Source organism: Haplochromis burtoni, unplaced genomic scaffold, assembly GCF_018398535.1.
Source record: "Haplochromis burtoni strain Fernald_Lab_line unplaced genomic scaffold, NCSU_Asbu1 Contig_111, whole genome shotgun sequence".
NCBI lineage: Eukaryota > Metazoa > Chordata > Actinopteri > Cichliformes > Cichlidae > Haplochromis > Haplochromis burtoni.
Genome location: NW_024582472.1, coordinates 1492129 through 1503323, shown reverse-complemented (window position 1 = coordinate 1503323; position 11195 = coordinate 1492129). Strand labels below are relative to the sequence as shown.

General features: G+C 38.7%; 1 protein-coding gene across 1 annotated transcript in view; it reads left to right on the top strand.

The window, feature by feature from the left end:
* Window positions 1-11195, top strand: part of col27a1b (collagen, type XXVII, alpha 1b) — a 65113-nt gene that overhangs the window by 16069 nt on the left and 37849 nt on the right. The window contains exons 6-10 of the mRNA XM_005928841.3: window positions 675-728; window positions 2934-2987; window positions 3093-3146; window positions 8204-8248; window positions 11046-11099. Of these exons, the coding sequence (XP_005928903.1) occupies window positions 675-728; window positions 2934-2987; window positions 3093-3146; window positions 8204-8248; window positions 11046-11099 (261 nt within the window). The remainder of the gene's footprint in view (window positions 1-674; window positions 729-2933; window positions 2988-3092; window positions 3147-8203; window positions 8249-11045; window positions 11100-11195) is intronic.

Genomic DNA, 11195 nt, shown 5'->3' with positions numbered 1-11195 from the left:
GCTTGGGGGGGGGGGGGGTAAATGTGTCTCTTCACAACTCATGGAAACTCTTTGCAACTCAAAGAACTGGTTGAAGTTACAGTAGCTTCCTGTTCAGGGCCTTTTCAACATGTTTCATTGCTTTCAACTTTGCTGGAGAAGATTTTCCAATGCTCAGCATTTCATCCCCACCGCACAAGGTGTGGTGCAGATGAACTGAAGACTCTTCACTTGAAAGCCTCAGGAAGTCGTGGCTTTAATTTTCCAAACATTCTCTTTTTGCAGACTGCTTGAATTTTTAATAAGTTCAGCTTGAAAAATAAAACTTGTATCCTCGTTCTTTTTTCCTTTACCATCCCCTGCTTTGTAGGAGATGGCGCATTTGATAAAATATTTGGCAGAGATAGGTCTTAATACTCCTACAGTTTGTGGCACAAAGTTACCACGCAATATGATGTGGGACTGCAGAAAACAGCGGAAAAGTGTAAAGGTGAAGAAAATCACAATCATATCTGGACAAGCAGGCACAGGGCACCCATACTCAAGCAGAGAGGACCTCATGTCTCACAACACATTGAAATTGTGAACTGCACATCTGTGAATAGCACACATGTAGGACTTCTTTCTTTTGCTGCTTCTTTAATGACTACATTTCCTCTGTGTCATCTTTCATCACACGAATCTCTGATTTTTAGGGTCCTCCTGGCCCCCATGGAAATCCGGGTCGTCCTGGACTGCCTGGAATGAAGGTACATCTACATTTTAAATAGTAGTGACTGTCATGACTTATGCTAGAAGATTATTCATGTTAGTCTATCTAATAAAACAACATTAAAAGAGTAAGACTTTTTTATTTAATTCCTCTGCTCTGGGTGTCATGTTTCCATCCACCACATTGAACATTGGCACTGTTGTTTCATTTTTATACAAGCTACACTTTTGGCACCAACAATTACATTGTTAATAGCTAATAAACAATATTGGACTGAAATAGAAGGTTTTACAAAAAAATGATATTTACAACTATTGAAGTGTACCGTGCTATATTAGTCGGATGAGAAACTTGAGTGTTTTTGAGTATTTGGTGTGACCATCAGTTGGCCTTGCTAGCGCTGAATAAAGTATAATTATCCTTCGGCAAATCTGTAACGAGAACCCCTCAGGGATACAAGTACCGTACTTGCAGTCAGGCAGGATAGTATAATATAACTGAAATGAAATGAATGGCAAAACTTTTTATGTGGCATAAAACATTTCCTTCATTCTCCATATTCTAACTGAGGATATTTCTTTCTTTTTTTTCCTAGTCATCCAATGCTTGTTTGGGATTTTACTTAGTTTGCATGTCGGAGGTCAGATCCTTTTGGCTCCTTCTACCACTTTGAAAAGCCATTTGTTTCCCTTCAAAAGAGAACAGCAGTTTTAAGTTTCTCTGTCTCAATCATTTGCATGTACTTGACACCAGCCTGCTCTTCAGCTGATTTCAATTGTCAGCAGAGAGGGTTGCTTAGCTCCACAATATGTCAGGCTGCTATCATAAAAGGATCTCCTTGTTTGACTTTGTTGGAATAAAACGGAAATTGCCCATACTTCACGTCCGTACCTAATCCATTTGAATGCATCCAATTACAGCGTTTTCCAAAACTCATATCTTGGTTTGGCCTGCTATAACTGTGAGAAAAAAGTCCTATTATATTTTTGTTAGGTCTTATTTAGTAAATATGCGTTATCTGGAACAGAAAACCTGAGCTGGCTCATTTTGACTCATTTGCACATAACCGTCAAACTGCAGACTGTCTGATTTGGCCCCATTCGCTGCACTTAGAAAAACCGAGCCAGTCAAATGAAAGCACGCTATGCTGTTTTTTTTGTTTGTTTGTATATTTAGATGTAATTATGATAAATTGAATCAAAAATATTTTCACTTACTCGCTACTGTAAGTACCTGACCATTAGGCTTAAAAAATGAAAAGGAAGGAATAGAAAATGGATAAATCAGCAGAAGGTAAAAGTGCTTATTAAGGTCTTGAGCTTGCAGAAGTTATTAACTAATTCCACATCTTTTTCCAACCCTTAAACCCTTCAGATAATCTAGTTCAAGGAGAGTGAAAAGACAGTGTTTGTATATGCGTGTTGCTCCCTGCACTATAAAGAAATCAGTCTGGAGAAACTGCAAGAGGTTATTCAGTGCCAAGTGGTAACTGACACAAACATGCAAGTTTAAATGGGCCGATATGCTGTGAAGGGGCGAATTATCCAGTACAAAAATGAAAAGTGTTCTTTTAAAACTATGCATGACTTTCCATCTATGCTCATATGCTAATGTGCTGTTGCTATTTGCTATAAGAAGTTTACTTTCTTTGAAAACAGGCTTTGGTTGCAAGCTGCAATGTGCGTCATAAAAGAGGATGATTTATTTCCACACTTTCCACACTTGGAGTCAAATGTAATGTGTTACAGCATTTTCAATCACCTCTTTGATTATAGCTGTACCGTTTGGGTGCTTTATCACATCACCTGATTACCACTATGATAACCACTAACAAAGGAAATGCTATACTGTGCTTCCACTTGGACATGGTTGCACAAATTACATGGCAGTTCTTTCACTATTAAAATTGAACACTGAATGCTGACCCAGGCCGCACTGACAGGATTCCCACTGCCCGAAAAGGGAGAAGAATGTACACAGTCACTCCCCATTGCTTCTCTCTAGTTTGATGTAAACTGAGTCACAGGAGGGCATAAATGGACTGCACAGTTGCGTAAATACAACCACCAATAAGTTTAATGAACTTGTTACTCTTTGATTATATAAACCAAAAAATAAAATTCAAAGTTCTCTGCACCTTGTGAAGATCAGTGTTGAAATTTGTGCAATAAAAAGCTCTGGCAGACTAGAACATGTTGTACTCGTCATGAAAAATTAATGCTTTCTCTTTTTTATGTTCTAGGGACAAAAAGGAGATCCTGGACTGTCCCCTGGTCAACCCCCAAAAGGACAAAAAGTATACACATTATCACATTTCCTTCCTTAAATCTGTTGGATTATCCGCAGACATAGGCATGTAAATATGTCGATAAACTGAATGTGTCCTCATTTGCCATTTTAGGGAGAGTCTGGTGTCACGGGCCCCCCTGGGCTGCCTGGCCAAGACGGACGAAAGGTAAAACGGCTGCTTTGGCTCACAAACTGAAACTGTGTATGTATTTGTTTGTAAATCTGCCAGGAAGTAATTAATTGCCATCACAGTTTGCTGATTCTCTTCCATGAAAGTTCAAATTCTTGGTTTCTGTCCATTCTTTCTCCTTTCTGACAGTGTTTTCACACATAAATCAGACACATCAAGAATGAAGGACTGACTCAGTCCTGTATAACGAGGATCCGTAAATCAAATGAACGCCCTTTAGCTCTCTTGCCTTTGAAGGTGGAATCTGTCGGTCTGTGTGGGGCTTTCAGCCAAACATGAATGTTTGAGTTCTTGTTTGGAAAACAGCCTAACATAATGCAGAAGTCAAGGAGCACACCTGTGTTCTAGCTCCCCACTGGTTTGGAAAATGAAATATTTGAATACCAGGCCTGTTACATCATCTGTGTCGCAGGCCTAAAATATAATGAAGGCATCTGAGGGGAAAATAAAGATTGCCGGGTGAAAAGTTTTACATGGTTTCCTCGGTTGTTATGTCATTCACTCTGGAGAGCAGTACTTCTAAAAAAGTAGGACAACTTATGAATGTGGGTTAGCGCTGTGATCTGGTCTTGTTCGCAATCAGCATTATTTAACGTTCTTTGGATACCACTGCGCTGGGTTATCCTGACAGAGAGTGACGGTTAGCAGAGTGTTTTCTCAGTGGCCTTGTTCATTTTATCTTTGGCCTTTTCCCAAGCCCCTCACAGTAATTGCACATCTCAAGTGGTCTGGCACTTGTCTGGATTTCTTACTATGCACAGTGTACAAATAAAATGGTAAATCTGATCGTACTTTTGCATAGAATTTGTTTTACAATAATAGTTTTACATAACTGCAGCACTGTAGAAATGAAGCCTGTCTACGCGACTTCTAGCTAAGTCTTTTCATTGAGTTTCTTAATATTAAGAAAAACGTACAATGTCACTAGCCTCGCTCTTTAATGATTAAAGAGCCTGAAATCTTTGGAAATGTGTCAATGAGAAATGTTGATTAGGTTTGGAGGTTGTCCTTGCCAGGGTTTCACCTAATTCTTCATTCCTAACAACAGCAGCTAATGTTAGAAAAATGTTTACTTGCCTTCTGCAGCTATGGCTCATTCCAGTAACCAGCAGACCTCACAGACACTTCTTCCCTCTAATTTCCAAAGCTTCCTCCAGATTCAGTAAGAATAAATCTCAGAAACACTGTAGGACCCACAGACTGAAATCCAGATGTATTATATTCATATGGAATTTTTCAATGAGGCGACCTGCACTGCCTACTTAGCAGCAGTGAATCTAAATAAAGAATTGAATTAATATGGTGTTGAAATAGTTTGAAGTGTTTACAGGTTACACACTGCTTTCAGTCTGGATAAAATGAGACAGAAGAAAGGAAACTTGGCAGAGAGCGTTAGAGATGAGTTACCCGATGGGCTGCTGCAGCAGTAAACAAAGTCATAAAAGCTTATGGAAGAAAATCCACAGACAAAGCTTCTTTTAAATTGCACTTGACAGTATATGATCACACTGCTCCTCTTGTGGGCAGCTCTCAAATTTATACTCTGGTGAAGATAGAAAGAAGTAAAAGCTACATCGGTACAGTAAAAGGTCAGAGAAAGGTCAGGAATCGGATGCCTGAAGAATGCTAATTAAAAATGGCTGTTACACAATCTGAGAAACCCCTTATAAGCAACTTTTGTTCTCATTGAGACGCATGCACATACACACAGCCGTGTTCTCACTTGGGACCCAATAATATGAGTGCAATAATGCTTTGGCGGGAGCGCCAGCAGTTTGTTATGCAATCAGACAGGGCTGACTGTGAAAAACCATCTGGTGTGCTCAGTTTCCCTCAATTCAGTTTAGTAGTGGGGAAGGCTCCAACTGGAAAAAAAAGGAAGGCCGCTCCTCGTATTCTGAGTCATGGAACATGGAGTCATGGGAAAAGCTGATATTCTTTCAGCTGAGTTATGGTAATTGTGGATCTTTGGTAGGCTGAAAGCAGCATCCTTGCGGAGGTTAAATAGCTGTAACAGATCCTCTGTTCTTGTTCTGGTTATAAGGTCAGGTGAGATTCCGGTAACACAATTTCACGTTAAACTTAAAAGGCCCATGTCTGTGCAAGAAACTGCTGACAGCCCGAAAAAGTATTAAAATGCAGTTTGTATCCAGCTAATAAAAACAAAGCAATCAGCTTGGCTCCCCTGAAAGCCACGAGACACCTCATTGCTTGCAGCTGTTCTTGACTTAGACTTTTTTTTTGATTGTACTAAGTAAGGCAAAACTCCCTATAGTGCACTTTTGTATTACAATTACGCTGAAATTCCATCACCTGCCTCTGATGAACCTCGAGGGTTGTTCCTTTGTCTGTCTAACCAGCCTGCAAAGCTATGACCTGTCACCGCTTCATGGACGGTTTTCGCTGAGTTTTCTTCTCAGTCCCTTGGCTTTCTGCCAGAAACAGCCTTTCTCGCTGTGGGAAATGTGTAAAGATGTAATGGGAAGGTTGCCTGGGAGTCAATCAGTGGTTTGCGCTGTAAAATAAGAAGAGACTCATGCATGTGTGTGTCAAACCAAAACTCTGCAAAGAGTACTACCGGTTCTGAACCTGTGTTCCATTTACACAGCTAGCTCTGATGATGGCACACTGCAACAACACTCAAACTTTTTATTAGGTGTGCACCCCTCCACATTTTTTACTTCCTGCTCTGCAGCTCCGTATAAAAATATTCTCTTACCTTTATTTGCTGATTTGTCCAAGAAAGAAGCCCAAGGCTTGCCAGGTGGGATTAGGTTTTTTGTTATAATAAAATTAAAAATCTATGGAAAGAACAATGTATTTTTTGTCTGCCAAGTACAATCTGTTACTTATTCTTCACGCAGCGGAGACGGTGCTGCTGCTTCGCTTCGCCTGTTGGCTGTAGGGTTGATCTGGTGTGAGTTACACTAATTAAAACTGTTTGCTCTTCATGAACAAGAAGAACTAATGAAGATAATGATACCTTGCCATCTTTTTTTCTCGCACAATGGATTCTGCCATTTTGTGTCACACAATGGATTTACAGAGCCGTGAAAGTGGTCCAATTTTTGTTTAGCCCACATACGACACGCATGCACAGATTTCTTTTCCCTATTTTTACTGTACTCGGCTGTATTGGCTGTGCTGGAAAGCCCAGACACATTCTTTTGTTCTTTTGTGGCTGCATTGATTTGGCTCCAGCAGGAGACTCATCTACCCTCGAAAATCCTATCAATTATTTCCATCTCTCAGCACTGTGTGGCTTGTCTGCAGATAAATAGACAAATAATCAGGAGTTTCACAAAACGTGAATATAACAGTGTCTGAGAGAATTACTGTGGCCGATCGGCTGACATCTGGCTTTGATCTGTGCAGAAAATATGAATCTCAGAAAGACAGTTGTCCTTGAAAGCGTGCCTATTTCTTTGTGAGGACCTTTTGAACTAAGACACAATCACAGAGTGTTGGTAAAAGTCAGCTCATGAATGTTCATGAACCAAACTTCAATGAATGCATTACTTTGTCTGCTTGTTTAAAGGATGAGTTCTTACGCCACGATGACATAATAAACTTTAGTTTTGTTTAATTGGTTTGTGGGATAGCTCACATTTCTAAGATCTTGCACAAGGCTTTTCTTATTTTTTTTTTTTCATTTTTTATCAGTTCAAGATGTCAACCTGCCAGCCAGATTTTACTTATCGGCTCTGTGGCTGTCAGTCTCAATCTTTCTCAGACTTTCAACCCAGACTCATGCTGTCCATTAATACTTACTATCTTTGGACAGCCAATCATTACGGAAAAAAACAACAGCCAACCAAACAAATAATTAAAAAAAAAACACACTTTACTTTAAATTCTAATGAAGACTCTTTCTCCAAAAACACAGAAGACAGCAGAAAACAGAATGTCAGCACAAAAAAGTCAAATTACAACTTTAAAATGTGCCCAGCTGCATTATTTTTTTATCGAGTGGCATTTTCCTTCACCGAGCCAGCATGAACTAAGTAAAGAAACCTTTAAAGTTGACCCTTTACATCGATACTACCATATACCTCAGAGGATGTTTGTGTAAGGAGAATTTTGATGTCCCTTTTTACACTCTGGTGTTTGGTTCGGGAGTGCTTTGCATTGATCTCTTGATGTCGACTTTATTTACTGTACACACAGTTACTAATTTTTTCAGCCTCTGTCTGACTGTGGTTTATTTGTGCTGCTGCTGTCAGGCCAAAACAGCTTGTGGCTAATGACTTTACACTTCAGATAATCAACTTTTTCTCCCCCCAGAGATGACTTCATGTCTTTATTTATTGCCGCAGATCTTGACTGTGAAAAGATTAATACATTTTGTAGCCAGCTGGCAAGCTCATTTGAGATCACAGGGCATGAAGGTGACCATTAATTACCCTTTTGGGTTTTACGCATTACTGCCTAATTGGTTTATTGGTTTAATTAATGCAAGATGATACTGAATTGTTTTGTCAGGGTGCGGCGGTGGCAATGATTAGACTAACCCAAAGCCAAGTAGCTGTGCCACAACAATAAATAAAATGTCATTGTTCTTGTGTAGAAATGGTAAAGAAATGCCTTATTCAGGGTTCACCAGGCAGTACCGCTGATAAGTGGTTTATTAGTTTCACATTTATTACGTTTGCTTGTGCTGTGGAGCCTTTTAAGCTAAGCCTTCCAGGTTTTTATGAAGTCATTTTATTGAACTTTTTTATAGGAAAACAAAGTCAAATTTTCTCTAAGGCAGCTGGAAACTACTAGCATAATTTAAACCCCTGCAATCTTAACTGAGGCACTCTTGAATGCAAGGTGATAAAAAGAAAAGAAAAAATTAATTGAATTTGACGAGTGACCATTTAACTTTTTTCCCTTCCAAGATAAACAGTCTTTTTGCTCCAAGGCACTTAACACTGAACTTCCTTGTGGAATTGTGACTGGAATATTATATGGCACAATCATTTTACTTAGTATTAATTATTAGTATTAACTTTTAACTTGTTGCTTTTTTTGTGTTTTTTTGTCAACAGGGACAAAAAGGATATCCTGGTCCTGCTGGTCTCCCGGGTGAACCTGTGAGTATTTTTTACAGGAGCATGGTAACAGTTTAATGTCATGTACTGAGAAAAGGTTCGGTTTTCTTAGCCTTCACACAGTGTTTACATGGAGGAGCCCGTTTGATCCTTCAGAATGAAACAGGCGCCTCGTTTGATCATAGTGTCAATATCCAAATAAAGGAGATTGTGTCTGTTATTGTGATGTGAAAAAAGAAAGATTTTCACAGGACAGCATAGCATCCTGTGAAAAACTAAATACAAACCATGACCCAGTAGCCTGTAGAAGCACCTTTAGCTGCAATATTTTGAAGCAATGATCTTCTATATCACTTAATCAGTCACTTATTTTCTTGTGGAGGAATTTTGGCCAAGCTTGGCTGTCAGATAGCTGTCTCAGTTTTGACTCATGAATGTTTTGGTATACAGAGGAGCTCATAGTTGACTTAAACACTGCAAAGCGCCCAGGTCCTGTGGCTGTAAAACAGAACCAAACCATTACTCCTCCTCCACTATGTTTGACAGCTGGGGTGAGGCATTTGTGCTTTTACTGTGTTTGATTTTCACCATATATGACGCTCTGGATTGACACATCTCCACTTTGGTTTCATCTGCCTAAAAGTCTTTGTTCTAGACGTCTTGATTTAGATTTGACATTGTATTTTTGTGATCATTTATATCACTTTTATAAAAAATATGCTTTTATTAAAATATATAATTTTCTAGTAGGGATGTACTGTACTTATTTTTTTTATAGAGGTCCATAGAGCCTGTTAAAGGGAGACACAGAGGCTTAACCTATTAACTTAGTACTGGTTTAAATTCAAAGTCCATTTTTTTCAAATATTGATTTTAGTTAAACTGATATATAAATATTTTTCAGAGCCTAGTCCGTTTACTTTTATACTTGTGACATTTATCATAGCATTTCTATAATATATTTTTTGTCATGTATAATATAAAAAATGTTTCTGTCTGATGGCTGCAGCGTGTGTTAGCTGTTTGTCACAGTCTGTTTACTTACCAAGTAAAAGAGCCAAGAGTTTACAGAGACAGTTCCCATAACGCTTAAGCATTTCTTTCCATTTATAGTAACAAAACAGGAGAAAAGGAGAGTGACAGAGGAAAAATACTAGTAAAAGAGGCACACCCGGGTTCATTAAAAAAAAAAAAAATAGCAGTGATTATGTCTTTACACATGGTGACTAGAGATGTTAGATATTAGTCATTTGGGAATCTTGGCGGGAAAATAGTGGGAGTTTTTTGGCAGAGGTGCAAGTAGGCTAAATAGTTTGAAGACTCTAGATCATTCCCCTCCCTAGTCCTTTTTCCATCTTCATGAATCTAAAACCTGTGAAATATCTCTTAGAAGATTGCATCGTGTCACAATAAAGGAGAAAAAGGTTTAAAGTTCATTTTTCTTCAAGCACTTTTTTCGGATAATGTAAACTGTGTCAAACGTTAAGCTGATAGTGAAATAGTTAACTATATATTTTTCTTAAAACACTTATAAATGATATGTTTTCATAAATGCAACACGTGAATGTGTTTACATGCATATTTTTATTAGCTAGAAACTGCTTATTGACTTATTACTTCCACCTGGAGGTTAACTAAGTGTGGACAATGGGAAGAGTGAGGATTGTAAGAACGAAATATTTTTTTATGTATTGCCCTCTGGAGTTAAGAATGTGTGTAACATCACTTCTATGGCTGTGTACATGTGCTGTGTGTGTGTGTGTGTGCTGGTGCAATATTTGTAAATAAATTGTAATTAAATATGCCATTTGATAAAGCTTAGTAATTGTGGAAAAATGTCTTGCTCTTCCTTAGCTCAACACTTAATATTTTATCTTAACCCTCTGTTGTGCAATATTTCTTACTTACCAATGGTGTCTGCTTTTGCACCTGCACAGTCTAATGCAAACCAATTAACGGTTATGCTTTAAAGGGCACCTTTTGAATCTCTGTAATGCACTTTTTGCAGTTTCTGCCATCGAGGAGTTAATTATAGCTTTAGCTCTGATGTTCTGGTTAGTGGTGGCATTTTACTGGACTGCAGTATATTCTAGAGTGTATGTAATATTAAGGGGGGCTGCAACAATGACTGCTGTTTCTCTGATTATGGTTTTTAATGACATTATCCTTCTAGCCTGTCTTAACATATTAATCCAGTTTTCCCAGGAATCTGAAAATACAGAAACCTCAGTTTTAAATGAATATAGTGTATGAAGGGCCTGTAATTTGCATTCCTTCATTAAGTAATTTAGTAATTTTCTTTTCCCATATTTACAGAATTAAATGTTACTCTCTGATTGATGCATTTCATTTGGTCTCACCACAATGAAGGGATGACGCATGCATTATACAGTGTGTCGATAAGGATAAACATACCAATGCAGAGCTGTGCTCACAGTAGTCTTAACAGCATGCAAGCTTGACCACATTATAAAAGCACTTACTGTTGGATTAATTGAGTGGTTAGAGTGGCAATGTCTGTAGTGGCGCCTCTTTCCTTAGGCAACTCGACTAAACAATAGGACTCTATTGAAAAGCTTGGAGGTTTTGAATTCCTCTATAGGACCAACTGACTGTTGTTTATTACGGCATAAATATGTCTGCTTACAGTTTTAATTACTCTGTTTCCTAAGTTTCTAGGACTGCAATCAGCGAGGCTGCAGCAGAAATCATTTGTGCACAAAAGAGGCCCTTATTCTAGGAATATTTCCTTTCCTCATCCTCTTTTCCTTCCTTTTCCTGCTTTTTAGTCTCTCGCATTCTTCTAGCACGTATTTCTCTACTGTCTCTGTCTCCACAGGGTGAGCGAGGAGATGATGGAAGCCCTGGGGCAAAAGGCTATCCTGGCAGGCAGGTGCAGTAAATCTAGAGTTGTGGCACTGGTTGAGCAGGGATACACACACACACACACACACACACACACACACACACACACACACACACACACACA